Source organism: Plecotus auritus, assembly GCF_963455305.1.
Source record: "Plecotus auritus genome assembly, chromosome: 3".
Lineage (NCBI taxonomy): Eukaryota > Metazoa > Chordata > Mammalia > Chiroptera > Vespertilionidae > Plecotus > Plecotus auritus.
In genome coordinates, this window is record NC_137772.1 from 108,272,922 (window position 1) to 108,296,130 (window position 23,209).

Consider the following 23,209-nt stretch of genomic DNA (forward strand, 5'->3'; position numbering starts at 1 on the left):
GAACTCAGAGTGAAACTGCAATCTGCCTGCCCCCAGCCCTGACCCTGACCCTGACCTTGACCCTAATCCTGATGCAAGGCTGGAGAAGGGCACAGTGCCAGGCCCTGCTGTACCCACCCACGATGGTCCAGCTCAGTCCTGCCCTGAGTGGCAGCCGTGTCACAACCTCACCGGCCCTGCTGGAGTTGCTGTGGGCCTGAGGCATGGGCACCCTTCCAAAGCACATACTCACTGAATGTTTACAGACTGGCTGTCCTGGCAGGGCTTTCAACTGCACATGTTTTTTATACTTTTTTAAAAAAATATTTTTTACAAAAGAAAAGATTTTATACAAGCAATATATAACTAGATTTCTATAATCACTCAATGTGATACAGTATAAATATGCTATGGTTTGTTACGAACAGATATTCAGCAGTTATGGCTGTTGTGTGTAACTTCTAAGTGCTGTAGTCTCTGGGTGTTGGGGGTGGCAGGGGCAGGGTGTGGTGCATTTCCATCCTGGTAAACCCTTCATAGTACTTAGTCCTGTATCACTCAGTAAGCCTGACTCTTACTTAAAAAAAAAAAAGAGGGATGCCCAGGATACCCGGCCAGCAGCACTGTGACGGGAAGGCGGAGTCTCCCTCTGCGGGGCAATCGATCTGGGGACCCTGCGATCGATTGCCCCACAGAGTGAGGCCCAGGCCACCGGCCAGCAACACTGTGGCGGCTGTGCGGGGTCAGCCAGCGATCACCCCGCAGAGGGAAGCCCAGGCCAGCCAAGCAGTTGCACCCCACTCCTGTTGCCCACAGAGGGAGGCAACCGGTGGCAAGGGGTCAGTGATGCACAAATGGCAAGCAGTGGCAGCGGAGCAAGCTGCCAGAAGCCAGGGGAAGGAAAGCCCCAATAGGCCTTGATCTCAGGCCAGGCCTAGGGACCCTACCCAAGGGGTCCCAGATTGCGAGAGGGTGCAGGCCAGACTGAGGGATCTCCCTCCCCCTGGGCCTCTAGTTGATCTGTTCTTGTCCCACTACCAGACTGTTTTGATTATAATGGCTTTGTATTATAGTTTGATAGCCAATATTGTGATCCAACTTTGTTCTTTCTCAAGGTTGCTTAGGCTGATCAGAGTCTTTTGTTTCCATATGATTTGTTGGAATATTTGTTCTAGATCTGTGAAATATGCCATTGGATTGCATTGAATCTATGGATTGCTTTGTGTAGTACCAACATTTTAATTACGTTAATTCTTCCAATCCATGAATACGGTATATGCTTCCACTTGTTTCTATCTTCCTTGATTTCTTTTTTCAATATCCTATAGCTTTTTTAATATACCGTATATTTCCATGTATAAGATGCCCCCTACTTTTCTAACTCAAAATTAAGAAATCCATATTTTAAACATAAAACAGAACACATTTTTAAAATATATATTTTATTGATTTTTTACAGAGAGGAAGGGAGAGGGATAGAGAGAAACATCGATGAGAGAGAAACATCGATCAGCTGCCTCCTGCACACCCCCTACTGGGGATATGCCTGCAACCAAGGTACAGGCCCTTGACTGGAATTGAACCTGGGATCCTTCAGTTCACAAGTCAACGCTTTATCTACTGAGCCAAACCGGTCAGGGCCAGAACACATTTTTATTTAGTAACTAGAGGCCCGATGCATGAAGATTTGTGCAAGAATGGGCCTTCCTTCCCCTGGCTGCCGGCACCGCCTTCTCTCTGGCCCAGAGCCACCTTTCCACCTTCCCATGCTTCCCAGAAGCCCAGAGCAGCTGGGGTGGTGCAGAACACCTGTGTTGTTGCCATGGTGACAATGCAAGCGTTCCGCCCCGGCCGCTCGGCGCCTGCATATGCAAATTAACTCTCCAGCTTTGTTGGGTTAATTTGCATACTCACTCCTGACTGGCTGTTGGGTGTCACGAAGGTACGGTCAATTTTCATCTTTCTCTTTTATTAGTGTAGATTACCACAGGTAATGTTGACATACTAGTACTATGATATTATGCTGCATATCACTTTATTCAGCCTCTGTTGCATCACTGCTGTCTTCTGAGTCACTGTCTATATATGTGCAATCATTCTCATAAACTGGTGGCATTTTCTGAGCTAACTTTGTTAGTGTTCTCATGGCCAAGCCTTCTCTCCTCATGAAATTGAAGCAACATTTTGCCTTTTCTGTAAAATCAACAATGTTCATTTTACTTGCAAACATTCTTGCCTAGACATTGAATAAGCTTGAGTGACACACATAAGCCACTCTGGCACTGCTCCACAATCCAAGTCTTAAGCCTCTGCTCCAAGTTTGCCCATTTTGCTGGTTTTCCTCTTAAGGCTTTCTTCTTTTTTTGGCATCTTAAGGAGTTGTTCTTCCTGTTTTCTCCACTATCTGATTATACACTCAGTGTGAGGATGTCCAAATTGTCTCTCTGCAGCTCTGTTTCCATGCTCTTTTGCATGGCTGATTACATTCAGTTTGAATTTTGCAGAGTAAGACAATCGCTTACTGGTATTTATCTTTTTATTTTTTGGCATCTTTATGGGCTCATAAAGCTCCCATCCCTGTTGGCATCTGTGCACTCTCCACCTCCAGCTCCAATTATGGCATCAGCTGACGTCAGTAACAATAAGGCTCCTGATTAGAGGAAGCCTGTTTGTAGAAAAAGTAGCGCCTTATACATGGAAAAATACAGTAGTTCTTTTACCTCCTTGATTAAGTTTATTTCTAGATATCTTTTTGTTGTTGCGATGGTAAATGGATTGTGTTTTAGTCCTTTTCTGAGAATTCACTATCTATATCTTTTATCCTAATATATAAAGAGCCAGGGTACGTAATGTCCAAAACGACTGAATGGACGACCAAACGCCAGGTTGTGCATGCAGCAGGCTTGGGAGGGTGGGGACTGGCGAGTAGGCTGAACTGCTGACCTCTCTGTCCCTCCTGGGTCACGGGTGCTGCAGCAACCCAGCACTGACTGCCGCCGCCAAGGCGGGTGTGATGCGATTGGTCAGGGGGCCCTACCATCACTCCATGATCGCTCTGCAAAGGGAGGCCCAGGCCACCAGCTGGGGGCCCCGCGATTGCCCCAAAGAGGGAGGCCCAGACTACCTGGCCGGCGGTGGTCGGCGGGGCCTCCCTCTGCAGAGCTATCAATCGTGGGGCTCCTAAACTGTGAGCGGGTGCAGACTGGGCTGAAGGACATTCCCCCCCCCCCGCCGCCCCCCGCACCGAGTGCATGAATTTCGTGCACCCGGCCACTAGTATATATATAAAAACCTAAGCAACCAAACAACCAGATGACTGGTCAACTAGTCACTATGATGTGCACTGACCACCAGGAGGCAGACAGTCAATGCAGGAGCTGCCCCCTAATGGTCAGTGTGCTCCCACAGCGGGAGTGTCGCTCAGCTGACTGACCCGTCCCAGCAGCCCACCAGCTGGGTGGCAGTCATTCACTCCCTCAGTAGTACTGCAGGTCCAATCTTTGGAGAACGGACTAGGCACCAACAGACCGGCGCTGCTTGCACGATCCCGACAGCGCTGCCAGCCTTCTGGAAGTCAGCCTCGGGCCCTGTGGCCGCTTCCCCTCCCCAGGTGCTCCATAAGGAAGAAACGATATAAAAGCAGCCTCCAGGTGGCTCCTGAGCTGGGGTGACACACATAAGCCACTTTGCCGCTGCTCCACAGCAGGAAAAATCCGGATCCTGTGCCTTCATGGGCATCTCACCGCCTGTCCAGAGGGCCGATTGCATCCCGGCCCCATCCCCACCCCACTCGGGACAGGCACCAGATGCAGGGCTCACGGCTGGCAAGCCCGCAGCAGGCACAGCTTGGTCGGGATACGCTGGAGCACCAGGCGGCGTTGGACTACCGGTTTCGACCCACAGGCCACACTGAGGAACCCCACCCATGCACAAATTCTGGCACCGGGCCTCTATTTATCATGTAATAATGCCATTGATTTCTGGACATTAATTTTGTATCCTGCTACTTTGTTGAATTCATTTATTAAATCTAGTCATTTTTGTTAGATCCTTTATACAGTTTTTTATGTAAAATATTATGTCATCTTCCTCCTTTCCATTTTGGATGCCTTTTATTGTTTCTTCTTGTCTGATCATTGTGGCTAGGACTTGCAGTACTATTTTGAATAAGGGTGGTATATGCATACATCTCTGTCTTGTTCCTGTTCTTAAGGGAAACACTTTTTGTTTTTGCCAGCTAAGTGTAATGTTGGCTATAGATTTGTCATATATGACCTTTATTATTTTATTATCCATTCCCACTTTGCTGATAATTTTTAGCATAAATGGGTACTGGATTTTGTTGAATGCTTTCTGCAACTATTTATATGATCATGTAATTTTTATCCCTCATTTTGTTAATGTGATGTATCACCTTTACTGATTTGTGAATATTGTATCAGCCTTGCATCCCTGGAATAAATCCTACTTGGTCATGGTGTATAATCTTTTTAGTGTATTGCTGGATCCTATTTGCTAGTATTTTGAGGGTTTTAACCTCTATGTTCATCAGGGATATTGGTCTGTAATTTTCTTTGTAGTGTCTTTATTTGATTTAGAATTAGGATAATACTGGCCTTGTATAAAGAGCTTGGAAGTCTTCCTTCCTCTTTTAATTTTTGGAATACTTTGAGGAGGATAAGTGTTAATTCTTTCAATGTTTGGTAAAACTCCCCTGTGAAGTGATCTGGTCCAGGACTTTTGTCTGCTAGGAATTTTTTGATTACTACTTCAATCTCATTAGTTTTTATTGCTCTCTTCAGGTTTTCTGATTCTTCCTGACTGAAGTTTTGAAGATAGTATCTTTCTAGGAGTTTGTCAAATTGCCTAGGTTGTCCCATTTATTTGCAGGTCATTGTTCGTAGTATTTTCTTAACAATCCTTTGTGTTTCTGTGTTGTTAGTTATTACTTCGCCAGTTTCATTTCTGATTTCATTTGTGTCCTCTTTGTTTCTTTGTTTAAAACATATTTTCATTGATTTCAAAGAGGAAGAGTTAGAAACATCAGTGAAGAGAGATAATCATTGATTGGCTGCCTCTGCATCCACCCACTCCCCAGGGATCGAGCACACAACCCGGGCATGTTTTCTGACTGGGAATTGAACCTCCTCCTGGTTCATAGGTCCACACTCAACCACTGAGCCATGCTGGCCGGGCCACTCTTTGATTCTTGATGAGTCTGGCTAAAGATTTATCAATCGTCTTTATACTAGTAATTTTAAAGAACCAGCTCTTTCTCTATGTCATTTATCTCTGCTCTTATAATTATTATTTTCTTCCTTCTACTTTGGGCTTTTTTTGTTGTTCCCTTTCTAGGTCTTTTAGTTTTAGGGTTAGATCATTTATTTGAGATTTTTCATATTTCTTGATGTAATACTGTGAACTTCCCTCTCAGGACTGCTTTCACTGTGTCCTGTAGATTTGGGGTTGTTGTGTGTTTATTTTAATTTGTTTCTAGGAAGGTTTTGATTTCTTACTAGATTTCATTCATCAACCATTCATTGTTAATAAGATGCTATTTAGCCTCCATGTGTTTGAATGTTTTTAAATGTTTTTATTATAGTTGATTTCCAGTTTCACTCCATTGTGATCTGAGAAGATGCTTGATATGGTTTCAGTCTTCTTGACTTGTAGATAATTATTTGGTTTCCTAACATATGATCTATCTTTGACAATGTCCCATGTGCACTAGTGAAGTATGTATATTCTGCAGTTTCAAGATGAATTTTTTTGTAAATATCAATTAAATCGATCTGTTCTAGTGTGTCATTTAAGGTTGCTGTTTCCTTGTTGATTTTTTGTCTAGAAGATCTATCCAGTGATGTCGGTGGCGGGGGGCGGGCGGGGGGGTGGTTAAAGTCCACTACTATAACTGAATTGCTATCCATCTCTCCCTTAACATCCTCCAGGAGTTTTTTTTAGTATATTGTGCTCCTATATTGGGTACATACATGTTTACCAGGGTTATGTCTACTTGTTGGATCAACCCCTTATTATTATGTAACTGGAGGCCTGGTGCATGAAATTGTGCACTGGGAGAGGGATCTGGGGGGATTCCTCAGCCCGGCCTGCACCCTCTCGTGGTCAGGAAGCCCCGCAATTGATTGCAGGGCTTCGCAATCCATCACCCCAAAGAGGTAGGCCCTGCCCACCTGACTGTGGCTCCACGATGGATCGCTACCACAGAGGGAGGTCCCACCCACCCGCCACTGCGCCACTGTGGGGTAGCCTGAGCCTCCTTCTTTGGGGCAATGGATTGCACCCCACAGAGGGAGGCCCCGCCCACCCGCCACAACCCACCGGTTGGTGGCCTGGGCCTCCCTCTTTGGGGTGATCGTGGAACTCCCTGATTGATCACCCCTCTGGCCAGTGGCCTGGGCCTCCCTCTGTGGGACGATCATGGGGCGATGGCGGGGTCCCCAACCAATCGTATTGCACCTGCCTTGGCTGGCCTGGCGCCAGTGGGTGTCATAGGATGGTCGTCTGGACAGTCGTTCTGCTGTTCGGTTGATTTGCGTATTACACTTTTATTACTATAGATCACCTTCTTTAGCTCTTGTTTTGGCCTTTGTTTCAAAGTCTATTTTGTCAGAGATAAGTATTGCTGCCCCTGATTATTTTTTGTTTCCATTTGAATGGAAATTTTTTTTCATTCCTTCACTTTCATCCTGTGTGTGTCTTCTGTTCTGAGGTGGGTCTATTGTAGACAGCATATAATAGGTGTACCGGTTAATAATGTGGATTTTGTAATCAAAGAAAACACGATAATTTCAAGAGAAACATCAAAAGTGCTTTATTCAAAGTAATGTCCATTGCTAGCTACACATTTCCCCCATCTTTCAGGTAATTTGTGGATACTGTACCAATAGAACTTTTCTTGTTTTGAGGCAAACCATTGAGAGACCCAATTTTCCACTTCTTCGTATGTTTATAAGTGCTGCTCAGAAAGTGCGTATGCCATTGATCGGAACAAGTGGTAATCTGAAGGAGCAAGGTCTTCTGAATACAGTGGGAGGGTTAATACTTCCCAGGCAAGATCTTTTAACGTGTCTTTAATTGGTTTTGAAGTGTGTGATGGTGCGTCATCATGAAGCAAAATTACTTTGCTGTGTCTTCTGGCACATTCTGGTCATTTCACGATCAAAGCGTGGTTCTAATTGATGTTTCATTGCCGATAGCGATCAGTATTAATGGTTTCACCTGGTTTTACAAGCTCATAACGCACCACACCTTCCTGATCCCACCAAACGCAGAGCATCGTCTTCTTTCCAAAGCGATTTGACTTTGCAGTCAATGTTGATGGTTGACCTGGATCAACCCATGATTTTGTGTATTTGGGATTCTCAAAATAAATCCACTTTTCATCACCAGTCACAATTCAGTGCAAGAAAGACTTTCAGTTGTGCCATTGAAGCAACATTTTACTGATGACTTTTCAGTTTTCCATTTGTCTTTTGTTCAGTTGATGTGGCACCCATTTTCCTTCCTTTAAAATCTTTCCCATTGTTTGTAAATGATTGGAAATTGTTTTCTGAGCAACGTTAAATCTTTCTGCAAGTTGTGTTTGAGTTTGACACGCATCCTCATCTAATAATGCTTGTAATCGTTGGTTTTCAAACTTTTTTGGTTGACCTGGACGTTCTTTGTCTTTCACATCGAAATCATCACTTTTAAAGCGTTTAAACCAGCGTTCACAAGTATCTTGAGATGGAGCATGTTCACCATAAGCTTCCCGAAGTATTCAGCAGCACTTTTCTGCAAAATAATGAATTAAAATTTCCCGCAAACACTCTTTTTTTGGCACGAAATTCGACATTTTTAAGCGTAAAAGTATCTTATGATGTTAACACCTTCAGCAAATTTGACATTTAAAATTTTGAAGCTTGCTGTCAATACAACAAAATAGCATACATATCAAAACGCATATGTATCAACATATGTGTAACTCCATCTATTGAAAAAAAATCCACATTAACTGGTACACCTAGTATATGGGTCATGTTTCTCACCCATTCAGCTATCCTATGTCTTGATTGGAGCATTTAAGATACTTACATTTAATGTTATTATTGGTTAGAGGCCCGGTACATGAATTCGTGCATGGGTGGGGTCCCTTTGCCTGACTGGAGATCGAGGCCTATCAAGGGGCCGGCCTGTCAGAGCGAGGGACCCTAGGAGGTTGGCTGGCGAGGCTGGGGGGAGGGGCCGTGGGAAACTGGCTGGTGTGGGCGAGGGGCCCAGGAGGTTGGCCAGACACCCCCCCACCCCGCCATTGGGGCCAATCGGTGGGCCAGCCATGGGCGGCCGCAGGAGGTTGGCTGTGGGAGCACACTGACCACCAGGGGGGCAGCTACTGCATTGAGCATCTGCCCCCTGGTGGTCAGTGTGCATCATAGTGACTGGTTGTTCAGTTGTAATGGTTGCCTAGGCTTTTAGATAGATAGATAGGTATTTATTGCTATTTTTATTCTTCAGGCCTATGTTTCTCTCTCTCTCTATTCCTCTTTCAGCAGCCCCTTTAACATTTTTTGCAATGCTGGATTGGTGGTGATAAACTCCTCTAGCCTTTTTTTGTCTGGGAAGCTCTTTACTTTATTTTCAGTTTTGTATAATAGCCTTGCTGAATAGAGTAGTCTTAGTTTCAGATCATTGCTCTTCATCATTTTGAATACTTTTTGCCATTCCCTTCTGGCCTGTAGTTTTTTGGTTGAGGACTATGTTGACAGTCTAATGAGAGCTCCCTTGTAGGTAACTGTCTCTCTCCAGCTGCCCTTAAAATTCTCTGTTTGTCTTTATCATTTGCCATTTTAATATGCTGTGTCTTCGTGTGTGTATCTTTGGGGTCATCTTGATTGAGCCTTGCTGTCCTACCTGCTTTTGTGTGACTTTTTCATTTATCAAATTAGGGATGTTTTCTATCATTTCTTCAAATGGGTTCTCTATCTCTTGTTCACTTTCTTCTCCCTCTGGTACACCTATGAAGTGAATGTTGTTCAGTTTCATGTTGTCCCAAAGCTACTTTTAGCTGCCATCTTGCTTTTTAATTATTCTTTTTCCTTTTGTTGCTATTTTTGAGTGATTTTTCTACTTTGTCTTCTTATTTGGTGATTCGAGTTTCTGCTTCTTCTAACTTGCTATTGATTTCTTGTAGAGTATTCTTTATTTCAGCTATGTGATTCTTCATTTCCAACTGTTTGTTTTTCATGGGTTCTATGTCCTTTTCATGCTGTTTCCTTGTTGAGCATTCTTAAAACCATTATGTTATACTCTGTTTCTGAAAAATTGCTTGCTTCCATTTCATTTAGGCCTTTTTCTGGAGATTCCTCCTGTTGTTCCATTTGGGATCTGTTTCTTTGTTTTCCCATTGTTGCTGTTTCTTTGTGTGTTTTTTTCCTATGTATTTGATACAACTTCTATGTTTCCTTGTCTTGGTGAAGTGGCCCCCTTGATCTTCTGACCTGGGTGCAATAGGAACGTCCCCTGTGTGGGTTTTGTGGGCCTTCCTGTTCTGTTTGGGTCTTTAATGCTGTCATCCCTTTCGTAGGTGAGCTCAGCCCTCAGGCTTGCTGCCTGTTTGGGTCAACCCCAACCACGTTATGCCAACTGTTACACAGAACAAAACAAGGCTGATAGAACAAAACAAGACAAAGCAAGCCAAACCAAGAACAACATGAAAAATAAAACAAAACAACAGCATTAAAGACTAAAAAAGGAAAAACAAAAAGAATACTAAAAGCCACAAAGACCAAAAGTATTATAGGAGAAAAAAAGAACCAAAAAGAAAAAAAGAGAGAATATCAAAGAAGAAAAAAAAAAAAAAAGAATAGGTATTAAAAAAAAGTATAAAGGAAATAATATTAATAAGTTTTAGAATAATAATAATAATAAATGAAAATATAGAATAGATAAAGTAAAACAAGAATAGAAAGTAATAAAATAAGAAAAATTAAAGACAAAGAGAAAAGAAGGAATAGAATAAAAGGAAAGAGACACAATAGATATGAAATAAAAAAGAAAAGAAAGAAAAGAAACCCTTTGGGTTTGCTGTTTGTAGAGCTCACTGGATTTTGCTCTGTTGTTGAATCTGGCCTGGGATGTGTTGGTTCCAGGCTTTTCAGGTGGTTCTCTGGTGCAAGCCAGCGTTAGTCACTGTCCCTGCGTGGCACTGAATAACCTGACAGAAGCATGACAAGGTGGATGGATCCCCAAGTAGTCCAGTGGGCAGAGCCTCTATAGCCCAGTGGCTGTGTCAGCCTCAGTTCTCGCACCTTGAATGTCCCTGTTCTTAGTTGCTCTCCTTTCCTGCCAGGGCTGACCAGTAGACCCTAAGTGATGGATGAAAAATTACCCTGACACATGTTTCTGTGAACGAGAGGGCTAAGGGACTGCCTGGCTATGGGAACCAGACAGCCCCGTTTGCCTGCCTCCTTATGCTTTTATTATAACAACAGCTTGAACTAAAATTAACTTCTAGATACTATCAGCAGGGTAAGTATCCTTGAGAAGACATGCATCTGCAGTGTCCTTTAAGCAAGGACGTCTAAAGACTAAACATAAAGATTCCAGTAAAACACCCAGGGGCTCAGACTTATTTGGAAAAGTCAAGGCAGGGGCAGCTGCCTTTTGCCAGCTCCCCTGGTGGACCCTGACCTTTCAGAGATTCCTCCTTATAAACTTTCCAACCAAGTCCCATACTTCCCCACACATTCCCCTACAGAACTGGGCACTGTGGGGTATCCCTGTCCTAGACAGGATGGTTTAAACAGACTTATGTTGGGGCTGGCCTGTAGTTTGTAGGAGGGACGGCTGGCACTTCCTCTCCTTTAAATACCTCAGCTCTTGGTGGCTCACTTGCACCCCCTTGCTGCCACCTCAAGCAGGAGGGGATTAAAAAATAAATAAATAAAAATGAATCAGCCCTGCTTTGCACTCCAATCTTTCTGTGCAGCTGGCCACCACTGGGCTAGGTCTCCACCCAGGCTTTGACCAGGCCAAATGTCGAAGTCCCCCACACTGCCAGACCCAGCTGCACCAATGCAAATTTCCAGCCCAGAGCCCTTCCTCCTTGCCTCAGGTTGCTGCAGGGTGGGACAGAAATAGCTGTTCCAGACGTGGAGAAAGGCGTGCCTCCTCCCTTGTGCTCAAAGTAGGACTGATCCTCTTTCTCCAGGGCACACTGTCCAGCCCCAATCCTGCTCTCTACCAGAAGTTCTTCCAGAGAATAAAGGGTCCCTCAGATTCACTGCTAGGTGTACCATTCAGACCCCTCTGCTGTCTCAGAGTTCCACCACGTGGCCCCTCCCACAGACACAGATTAGGGCAAATTTCCAAGGTGGAATGATGGTGGGGTATCCGCTGCCAGTCTCTCCGATGAGTCTCAGCCTTGGGCATCCCCAGCTGCACTTCTGCTGTAGCCTCTGCAGCCAATGCCACCTGGCCACCTACCCCCATACCCCTAGTGCTCCTGGCTGGCTTCACACTTGAGCCTCTGTCCAGCTCCCGATTCCAGTGGCACCCAGGGCTAGGGAGCTGATACTCCCTCCCCTGGCAAATACCGCAGTCCCCAGACCCTAACTCCTGGCAGCTCTCTGCATATCTTGGTCTGGTGTGGAGGTCTTCAGTGTTAGGAGCAGTGCCACACACCTAGTCATGGCCACCCTCAGCAGCTTCCTCCAGGAAGGATTTTGTAAATCTCACAATATGGTGCGGGCTCCAAAACCTTCCTGCATAATCTTTTAACAAGTCAGTTAATCACACCAAGCCTCAGATTGCATATCTATAAAATGGGGCTATCTCAGAGGGTTATGTGAGGACAAATGAAATAGTGGGCATAAAGTACTTAGCACAAGATTGGACAGATAGTGCTAAAATAGATGAGAGGAAAGTGGGGTTTATTTTTGTTTTGTGGCATTTTAACTGCAGGTACTGTGATTAATAGTATATGGCTTTTGCTTTATTATATAAAAGAGATCCTTAACAGAGTTTGCTGGTATAAAGAACACTATGGGACAGTTTGGTTTTACCTTGCAATCTGTCATTAACTATGTGGTCTCTGGCATGTAGTTAAATAAGATGGTGAATTCTCAAATGTTTCCCAACCAATGTTGACCTAAATAATTTTTGGTACATTACTTATAAACACAGAGATAGGTATATATTTGTTTTGATTCTAGTTCTTATAAAAACAAATTAAATACCAAAAAAAGTACAAATCTATTTTCTTATTTACTCTAAATTTAAAATGATAACTAGTTTCAGTTTTTTGAAACTAAATTACTGCTTACAGCATGAAATGCTACAGATTTAAGGCCTTTTGAGTGTGAAGTTTATATACTTATATATTATATTTTCAAGTTCTTCTTTTGTAAAACAACTGTACCATATGGCACTCTTTGGCCGTCACTTAGTATAGAAATGTATTATGTATATGCAGTTTTCCTATGGTCCCTTTCCCACCCATGATTAGCATAAATGTAACTTCATTAACATTAGCTTCTTTGTCAAAATAGTCTTTATTATGCATAGATTTTAAAATTTAAGTCTTAATCATGCAAAAATTTATCAATTTATTATTACTACAAAAGGAACATTGTCTGTTTACAACTGAAACAGACTTTGATGTGAGTATAGCAGCAGATAGTTGTCATTATGACATTAGCTACTTAAGCCATTTGGTACCAAATAAATCATCAGAGGTAAACATTGTCACTAAATGGATTCAGGGAAGAAACCCAAATCATCCCCAATATTGTGTATGTTAATTATTTATAGATTTTATCAAATTAAAAATATAGAAATTCTAGAAGTCTTGGGCATAAGTGCTTAAATGGGTTTGGGAACTATAGTTGAGATAATCATGATGGATTCAGTGCAGTAAACACATTTAAATACACACATGCCATGCACTATGCTAGGTGCTAAGGCTCTAAAGATGATATATACATGGCCTCTGTCCCTAAAGGAGCTCCTAGGACAAGCCAGGTAAAGTTAGAGGTTAAGGTAGTATAGAGGAGTCAGTATGAGAAAATGCTTAAAGAGTGAAAAAATCTATATAGATTGATAATCTGAAATATTTAGTTCAACTCACAAAGTCTAGACAAAGAAGACTATAGAGATTGGCATAAACCCTGGAAGGCCTTGAATGCCTCTAAAAGGAAAGTGATGTCCTAAAAGCTCTTAAAACTTGTATTATTACTTTAGATAAATGTCATGAAAGAATTAAAGGAAAAGTTAGCACACTGACATTAATCACAATTAAAATAAATTCTTTAAATTTTGAATAATTGGGAAAATATGAAAAGAAAGTTTATTTGCTAACTGCTCAAGGCTTTATCACTATGAGTTGAATGAGTGTTCTAAGCAAAATCTAAGACAACTGGATCTAATAGGGGCCTCATAGTGAAAATAATGGTAATGGAATCTAGTAATATATACATTGGAATAGCCTATTATTCCTGTCATTGATTTACTTTGATATTTGTTAAATATTACAAAAAGTTTTATGTTTTTATTTTGATTTAAAATTTGACATTTCACCATGATGATAAATTTTTGCCTTTTTCCCTCCAATAGCATTTTCTGCCCCAGCAAGTCAACTCTTTTCTCCTCACGGTTCTAATCCTGCAACACCTGCAGCAACTCCTGTTCCTTCTGCATCCCCTGTTAAGGCAGCAAATCATTCATCAGTATCAGCAACTGCCACAGTTTCTGGGCTGAACATGCTGAATACTATCCTTCCTGTGTTCCCAGGGCAGGTCTCCTCAGCTGTTCATACACCTCAACCATCAATGCCAAATCCAACAGTTATCAGAACCCCTTCATTGCCAGCTGCACCTGTCACTTCTGTCCATAGCGCAATGTCTATTCCTGTTCCTTCAGTTTTTCCTGGCCTAGTTCCACTGCCAGGTTCTTCTGCCACTCCTACCCCAGTCCCTCAGGCCACATCTATACCTCGGGCCACTCCTGCTTCCAATGAAACATTTGTTTCTACTTCTGCTTCTTTTGTTAGCCTCCCGTTTTCTGCCACCTCTACTATTGGTTCTACCAACAGCCCAAATCCTGCTTCATTGTCATCAGTTTTTGCAGGTCTCCCCTTGCCCTTAACACCAACATCCCAAGGCATGTCCAACCCAAATCCTTCTGTAATTGCTGGTGGTTCTGCTCCTAGTGTTGCTTGTCCACTTGGTCTAAATAATCCTCTTCTATCTGCTTTAAAAGGCTTTCTGACATCAAAGGATACCAATTTAATAAACTCTTCTGCTTTATCCACTGCTATTACAAGTGGGTTGTCTTCACTCTCTTCTCTTACTAATCACAACTCAGATTCTCCTGCTTTAGCCCCTAACAAGTGTTATGCCCCATCTGCCATTCCCACCCCACAGGAGTCTTCTACTCCAGGATTGGCCATGTTCCCAGGCCTTCCCTCTCCTGTGGCCAACACAACTTCCTCTCCCCCTACTTTGCCTGTCCAATCTCCTCTAGCTACTCCAAAATCAGCTTTAACTTCAGGGCCAGTTAGCTCTGGCTCCTCGGCTATCCTTTTGCATGGCCCCCATCCAAGTAACTCAGACTTGAATATTACAGCTAGCCCTGCTGTAGCAACTATTTCTGCTACAATAAAAGCTGAACCCATAAGTCCTACTCCCTCAGCCTTTAAAGGTCCATCTCATTCTGTGAATCCCTCTCATAGCACTTTAGGTTTGTCAGGGACACTAGGTCATGCATATACTTCTACATCAGTGCCCATCAGTTTATCTACTTGCCTTAATCCTGCATTATCAGGTCTTTCCAGTTTGAGTACTCCCTTGAATGTTTCAAATCCCCTTTCCTCTATTTCCCTTCCACCACATGGTTCCTCCACTCCAATCACTCCAGTATTCACTGCTCTTCCTCCCTTTACTTCTTTGACCAGTAATTTTCCTTTGACAGGTAATCCATCTCTTAATCCATCAGTATCTCTTCCAGGGACATTAATAGTCACCTCATCTGCAACAGTCACATCCATATCTATCCCTCATCCTAGTTCTACATCAGCTATTCTCTCAGGGCTTTCTGTCTCAGCACCAGTCTCAGCAACACCTTTCCCCCTTAACTTGTCTACTGCTGTCCCCTCACTTTTTTCAGTTACTCAAGGACCTTTGCCATCTTCAAATCCATCCTACCCTGGCTTTTCTGTCTCTAACACCCCCAGTGTCACCCCTGCTCTCCCTTCATTCCCGGGGCTGCAGGCACCCTCTACAGTTGCAGCAGTTACACCACTACCTGTCACTGCTACGACCCCATCACCAGCTCCTGTCCTCCCAGGATTTGCTTCAGCTTTTAGTTCCAATTTCAACTCTGCTCTTGTTGCACAAGCCAGGTATGTGGATAGTTTGGAAATAGGATAAAATCATTCTTTACCTAACTTGTATTTCATAGTCTTATTTTTAAGTCATTCAAAGTAAAATCAAAATAATTGTTTGGCGGTGCTAAATTATTTTTTCCTGGGCTGAAACTTCAGTGCTTAAAAAATGTTTTATGACTCTTCAATCATGTTAAGGTAAATATATAAAACATGAATGCCTACTCAGATAATTTTAAGATTTGTATTTGGTAATTTATCCTGATTATAAAATCACAAAAAAATATTGTCTATGCAAAACATAGACTTAATTGAGTTCAGAATAATACACTTTATAACAGAAAGTACATTTATATTAGTGAGTGGCTGACTTTTATGGTTTCCTTCCAACAGAGAAATTCTAAGATTTTTTTTACATGTTAAAATAGTATTTGACAAATATAGAAGCAATAGCTTTTTTGTCTTATATTTTTCTGTTTTTCTATCATTTTAGCTTATCATCTGGACTTCAAACTGCAGGCAGTTCTGTTTTTCCAGGCCTTTTGTCCCTCCCAGGTATCCCTGGATTTTCCCAGAACCCTTCACAGTCATCCTTGCAAGAATTACAGCATAATGCAGCTGCACAGTCAGCATTGCTACAGCAGGTAAACAGACAATGTCTGGCATAAATAAAATGTCATATAGCTTCTGTAGTGATAATCTTAGAATACCAATAGTGACATCCCAGCATTTGCAAAAAAAATGACTCTTAGCAGAATATCTAGAGATATGATATCTAATTCTTCCAAAATATGCAAATTATGCTTATCTTCCTTCAGAAAGGCAACAAAGGTGATAGAATATATTCATCTGTATGAATTGTTTTTCCTGCTTATATATTTTCAAATCTGAGTTTTGAAATTTTACAAATGGAATATTTATACATGACTGCTAAATTTTATTTTTATTTTTTTCAAGTATATTTTTATTGATTTCAGAGAGGAAGGGAGAGGGAGAGAGAGATAGAAACATCAATGATGAGAGAGAATCATTGATTGGGTGCCTCCTACATGCCCCCCACTGGGGATTGAGCCTGCAAACCAGGCATGTGCCCTTGACCGGAATTGAACCTGGAACTTTTCAGTTCACAGGCTGACGCTCTATCCACTGAACCAAACCGGCTAGGGCCATGACTGTTAAATTTTAGCTTGTTTTCTACAATTTAAGCACATTTTCTCTAGAAAACCTATTTTTAAAATCATTTTAATGGCATTTCTGTGCACCTCCACCATCAGAAGTTGAACATTTCTTAAAAATTTTAGGAGACTGAGCAGACTGATCTTGTCCAACGTTTTTTTTCTTTCTTTTCTACCTCAAATATCTGTATTGTTGCATAGACAAAAGCAAGTGCAGACTTGGTGTAATTTGACTTTCTGCTAAACTGCATGTTCTTTTTTCTATCAGGTCCATTCAGCTTCAGCTCTGGAAAGCTATCCAGCTCAGCCAGATGGGTTTCCTAGTTTTTCTTCAACGTCAGGAACACCATTCTCTTTGCAACCAGGCCTGTCCCAAAGTGGCTGGCAGTGAATATAATTTGCATTTACCTTTGGAATACCATCAGAATTGCCTAAGGACTGCAGTGAACAAGCTGACAAATGTGAACTTGTCCAAAAAAACAGATAATAAGAATCCTGGGGAAATTGGGATGAGTTTTAAAACATGATTGCATTTTTAAAGGTTTTAAGTATGAACACTCCCCTTGTGTAAATATGCTGATAATGAATTGTATGGAGAATAATATTTAAAAAGTGTTTGGGGACTTTCTCACCTCCCATCCTATGAAATTTTGTGTTGTGTATGTGATTTAAGTAATAAGAATACTAAAGAGGAGGTTGAACTCTTTATAGCCGAATACAGCCTTAAATCTGCTTGTATAGCATCCACTGACAAAAGTAATAATTTGTGCCTCAGACTTATGGGTTGCATGTGGCCCTAGGGGAGTTACTACCCTTGGTATGCATGAGTGATTCCTATTAGCATCATTGGAACGCAGAACCCCTTATGTATTCACAAAAGGGGACTTGAGACCCACAGTTATTTTTAATTTCTGGTATTAATGATCATGCATATACTGCTGAATTTAACTCTATATTTAAGTAAGTGAAATGGTGCTTAATATAGACTTTAGAATGACTTTCAGGTATTTTTGACTACTTACAGAAATACAAGTGAGGCTTGTGATAATTTGCCTTCAGAACTTAATCTCAGCAATATCCAAATGAGTGAGAAACATTTGAGTGACTCTTGGGCAACCTCTATTACTCATTATACTCTGGAGCTCTTGGTGAATGTTTACAATCATGGGATGTAGTATTTCTATTTGTATTTGAAGTCAAATGCTTATCTAAAATAATTATGTGACAATAGATTTGCTCTGTTAGTAAATATGCAGTGTGTACTCTAAGGATCTGTGGTAGTATAACATGATTGTATGTTATTAATTTAAGTATAATAACTGCCACATTTGGAGAGACAGAGTAGGGAGAATTATTTCCAATCCTGTAATTAAGAGTGTAAACTATAGAATCTACTGTAGTACATTTCAGCATCTAGAAGTTTTACTTTTATAAAGATGGTGTTTGGAAGATGTTGCTAATGTATTTTCCTTCAACATGGGGAACAAACTTTTTAAGTATATTAATAAATATTCCTGTATGGTTAGTTTTTAATAATTTTTTAAAAATAAACTTTATGGATATAACATTTTATAAGTGACTTATTAAATGCTTAGATGGGCTTTTTAAGTTTTTGTATGTGCTAAAGCTAATATATAGAACATTTTTGTCCAAATTTAGTTGAAATTCAATAGATACTACTGATTACTCACTTATTTAAATACTAGAGGCCTGGTGCACAAAATCATGCACTGGTGGGGGAGGGGTCCCCTCAGCTTGGCCTGTGCCATCTCGCAGTCCGGGAGCCTGCGGAGGATGTCCGACTGATGGCTTAGCGGGCCTAAGCCAGCAGTCGGACATCCTTAGTGCTGTCACGGAGGTGGGAGAGGTTCCCGCCACCGCTGCTGTGCTCGCCAGCCGTGAGGCCGGTTTCTGGCTGAGCTGCGCTACCCCTGTGGGAACACACCACCAGGGGGCAGCTCCTGTGTTTAGCGCCTGCCCCCTGGTGGTCAGTGTGCATCATAGTGACTGGTCGGTCTGCTGTTTAGTTGATTTGCGTATTAGGCTTTTATTATATAGGATATCTGATGTAAACGTTATATTACAACCAACACTTGAAACAGACTATTTATACTTTTAATTATTTTCAAACACAGAATGTAACCTCATAGTTTATCTGATGCCAATTGCTAGGAGTTGTCATTTGTTTTTGTTTTTTTCAGTCTACACTCATAAACTGTTTTTAGGATTATATGGTTTTGCTTATATATGTTGACCATTCACAAAGAAGTTATTGAACGACTAATCTTTCTGTTAGGATGCTATTGTGATGTTTATTTTTGCTATTAGCCCCCTGCTATCATAGCAAAGGAACTGTTCATCTTTTATTTATTTTTTTTAAATATGTTTTATTGATTTTTTTAAATAAATCTTTATTCAGATTATTACAATTATTTCTCCTTTTCCCCCCATAGCTCCCCTCCACCCATTTCCCACCCCACCTTCTGCCCTTACCTCCCCCCCACTGTCCTCATCCATAGGTGTATGATTTTTGTCCATTCTCTTCATGAACCCCCCATACCCCTTTCCCCCTGAGAATTATCAGTCCACTCCCTTTCTATGCCCCTGATTCTATTATATTCACCAGATTATTCTGTTCCTCAGGTTTTTAATTCACTTGATTTTTAGGTTCGCTTGTTGATAGATATGTATTTGTTGTTCATAATTTTTCTCTTTACTTTTTTCTTCTTCCTCTTCTTTAAGAATACCTTTCAGCATTTCATACAATACTGGTTTGGTGGTGATGAACTCCTTCAGCTTTTTCTTATCTGTGAAGCTCTTTATCTGCCCTTCAAATCTGAATGATAGCTTTGCTGGGTAGAGTAATCTTGGTTGTAGGTTCTTGCTATTCATCACATTGAAAATTTCTTGCCACTCCCGTCTGGCCTGCATAGTTTCTGTTGAGAAGTCAGCTGACAGTCGTATGGGTGCTCCCTTGTAGGTAATTAACTGTTTTTCTCTTGCTGCTTTTAATATTCTCTCTTTGTCTTTTGCTCTTGGCATTTTAATTATGATGTGTCTTGGTGTGGTCCTCTTTGGATTCCTTTTGTTTGGGGTTCTGTGGGCTTCCTGGACTTGTAAGTCTATTTCTTTCACCAGGTGGGGGAAGTTTTCAGTCATTATTTCTTCAAATAGGTTTTCAGTATCTTGCTCTCTCTCTTCTTCTGGCACCCCCATAATTCTGATGTTGGTACGCTTGAAGTTGTCCCAGAGTCTTCTTACATTATCTTCAACTTTTTGGATTTTTTTTTTTTTGCTTTTTGCTTTTTCAGTTGAGTGTTTTTTGCTTCTTTGTATTTCAATTCTTTGACTTGATTCTTGTGTTCCTCTATTCTGTTTCTGGGTCTCTGTATAATATTTTTTATTTCAGTCAGTGTATGTTTAATTTCTAGTTGGTCCTTTTTCATATCTTCGAGGGTCTCGTTATATTTATCGGCCTTTTCTAGGATATTCTTAAAAAGTCTTATAACCATGGTTTTGAATTCTATATCCAGTCGTTTGTTTTCCTCCATTTCTTTCGTTTGAGATCTGATTCTTTGACCCCGCATTTTCACTGATTCCCTGAGTTGGTAAGGTAGATATTTGTGCTAGGTTTCCAATATGCCCCAGTGGGTCTGCTTCCCCAGTTAACCTGAGGTGGACACTCTTGGTGCACCCCTTTGTGGACTGTGTGTACAGCCTTGTTGTAATTAAGTCTTTATTGTTGTTGGTATCACTGGGAAGAATTGACCTCCGGGCCAGTTGGCTGTAAGGATCAGCTGTGTCTATGCTGGGAGAAGTTCGGTGCTGGAGACAGCCTTATAGGATTAGACTTGCCAAATTGCAATAGCCTCTGTGCTCAGCTTGGATGGGGTGGAGTCTCAGTCTTGGCTTCCTGTCAGCCTTGCCCTTGCGCGCATGTGCGCTTTCAGTCCTCCGCCTCTCCCGGCTCCCGAGTCTCCGCCCGAGAGTCCAGACTGCCCCCACAAGAGCGTGGGTCCCCCGGGGCTCGCCTGGAACTGGGGTTCACTGCAGTCAGAACTGGGGCTCAGTGCAGTCAGGATCCTCTGACTCCCTTCCACTAGGGAAAGCCTGTGGCAACCTCCGCAGTCTTTGTGCGCACTGGCCCGCGTGCGCCTTCAGACTTCTGCCTTTCCCTGCTCGAGTCTCTGCCCGAGAGTCCAGACTCCCCCCGTAAGAGCGTGGGTCCCCAGGGGTTCACCCGGAACTGGGGTTCAGTGCAGTCAGAACTGGGGTTCAGTGCGGTCGGAGGCTTCCTTCCCCCTTCCGCCAGAGAAAGTCAGCCAGGCTCTCAGCCGCCCTTCCTCTCTGCGCGCACAAAGCCCCTTTGCCGTACCTCCAATTCTCTGTGAGCTTTTCTCTTTCCTTCTAGTTGTAGAATTTTCACTCAGCCAGCTTTCCTGTGGTTCTGGATGGTGTCCATTCTGTCTTTTAGTTGTAGTTTTGAAATTGTTGTGCGAGGCAGCAGTTTAGGTGTTTACCTATGCCGCCATCTTGGTTTCTCCCAACTGTTCATCTTTTAGATGTATTTTTGACATCTTACACATATTAGGACTTAAAGATTTACATAAAAATGAAGAAAACATTTTTGGAGCTTTTGCAGTAATTACTGGGGACTGGTTTTATGTATCTCAATCCTATGAGATAAATAGTAGCAACCTATTTAACCAGATAAAGAAGCCAAGATTTAAGTCACACAATGAGTAAGTGGTAATTGAAACCAAACGTTTACTACCAATACCAGGCTACTTGTATTACCAAGTGCTATGAAAATATGTAGAAGGGAAGGTGAGTACCTTCCTGCCTGAGGGAATTCACAAAGATTTCTCAGTGACAAAGTCTTAAAGGATGAGGAAGAATTAACATCCTTTAAAAGGCACAAAGTATGACAGACTAGCATAGTAATATGATCATATAACTGGATCGAGTTTGAATAAAGTTTGTGGTTTGAGTGTGTGGAAGAAAAAGAGGCCACATATTAAACCTAACAAGCTCAGGAACCAAAAGAAACCACATGATGGTATGAACGTAAAAATTCCTAACTAGGAGCTGGAAGTTGGTCATGGTTAGTCATGTCCTAAGCCTGTAGCCTTCTTGATAAAGGTCATTCTTTAGCTTATAAATTATCTATTGTCTTTGTGAATCTAAAATAACACCTTAAAAATACCAGTAATTTTCCCCGCCAGGCCCCTTGAAGGCACAACTTGCACCAGAGCACGAGACCACATTGTTATCTTGTTACCTACATACCATCTCTATGTGCTATAAATGTTAAATATCCAATGTTCTCACCAATGTAAAAGAAGCGTATATGTTTTTGTTGTGTTTTTTTTTTTTTACTTTTAATCCAAATGCAGATTTCCCAGTTTTGCTTTCTCTCACCTTCTAATCTACCACCAGTGAATTTCATGGAAGCTTTCTTCTGTCCCCTTTGATTCTAATGTATAAAATAAGCTGCAAAGCTAGCATTCTCCAGAGCATTTTCTCAATTTGTTGAAATTTTGCTTCCCAGCAATTGTCATCAGTTTTGCTCAAATAAACTCTTATAAGACTTTTTCCTAGGCTGGATATTCTTTCATGGATCTTTACTTTGCATAGCCAGCAGGGTTCCAAAGAAGCTCACCTAAGACCACCCCATGAACTTGAACCCAGTGCTAGATATCAGCAGGGGCCTATTGAGCCCCACTGGCTCCTCACTTTGCATTGGGTGAACTTAGATGAGTTATTTATTTATTTTTACTGCTTCAGTCAGTGAAAGGGAAACTTTATTGAGGGCCCAGGGCCACAGGATTCAGGCAGGAGGCCACTCCCTGGCAGAAGAGGTGGTAGAAGGGCCTTATTTTACCTTCTTGGGTTGCAGTTCGTTGGTGTGGCCACACCTTGCAGCATGGGTACAGGTGGGCATAACACTTGTGGCAGATCATCTTGTCACAGTTGAGCTGGCAAAGAGATGTGTCCTTGCAGACAAAGCACCAAGTGTAGGGTGGACTCTTTCTGAATATTGTAGAGAAGGCAGCCATCTTCTAAATGTTTACCAGCAAAAATCAGATGCCTTGTGGTCAGGCAGGATGTCCTTCTTGTCTTGGATTTTCACTTTGACCTTAATGGTGTCACTGGGCTCAACCTCAAGGGTAATGGTCTTGCCCATCAGTGTCCTTTATGCACACTACATCTGCGGGGGAGGCTGCAAGCCTGGGTTGTTGAAAAAGAGGATGAGTTATTATAGAATTCAGGACCTCCCCTTTGCTTGTGGTAGAGGGTCTGACATTATTTGAGCTGTTCTTAGAAAATCTGCAAGGTGGCACTATAGGATAGGAGTTGAAATAGGCAGTTGGTTTTAATTTTGGCTTTCAACCCGATCTACCTACTATGAGTCTGAGCAAAACCTTTTGCTCTATAAATGAGAGTCTGAATTTAATCAATTACAAATATAAGGGGCATTTATTCCCTACAGCTTGGATTTTGGGTATTCTCAAGTAGCTAAGAATCTTTGTGGAGGAATTTGAGAGTATCCCTTAAAACGAGCAGTGGCCCCGTAGAGAATTCCAACAACTATAATTAAACAATTGACTGTTCTGGGGCATGCACTTAAAGACTCACAGTTGTATTAGTAAGCTGGGGAGAGAAACCAAGACAT

The 23,209-nt window shown here is 41.9% G+C and overlaps 1 protein-coding gene across 3 annotated transcripts in view; it reads left to right on the top strand.

The window, feature by feature from the left end:
- Positions 1 to 18,098, top strand: part of PROSER1 (proline and serine rich 1) — a 70,625-nt gene extending 52,527 nt beyond the window's left edge. For all 3 annotated transcript variants that reach the window (XM_080659395.1, XM_080659396.1, XM_080659397.1), the window contains 3 exons: positions 13,591 to 15,376; positions 15,852 to 16,002; positions 16,802 to 18,098. In XM_080659395.1, the coding sequence (XP_080515521.1) occupies positions 13,591 to 15,376; positions 15,852 to 16,002; positions 16,802 to 16,924 (2,060 nt within the window). In that variant the 3' untranslated portion in view covers positions 16,925 to 18,098. The remainder of the gene's footprint in view (positions 1 to 13,590; positions 15,377 to 15,851; positions 16,003 to 16,801) is intronic.
- The last annotated feature ends 5,111 nt before the right edge of the window (positions 18,099 to 23,209 follow it).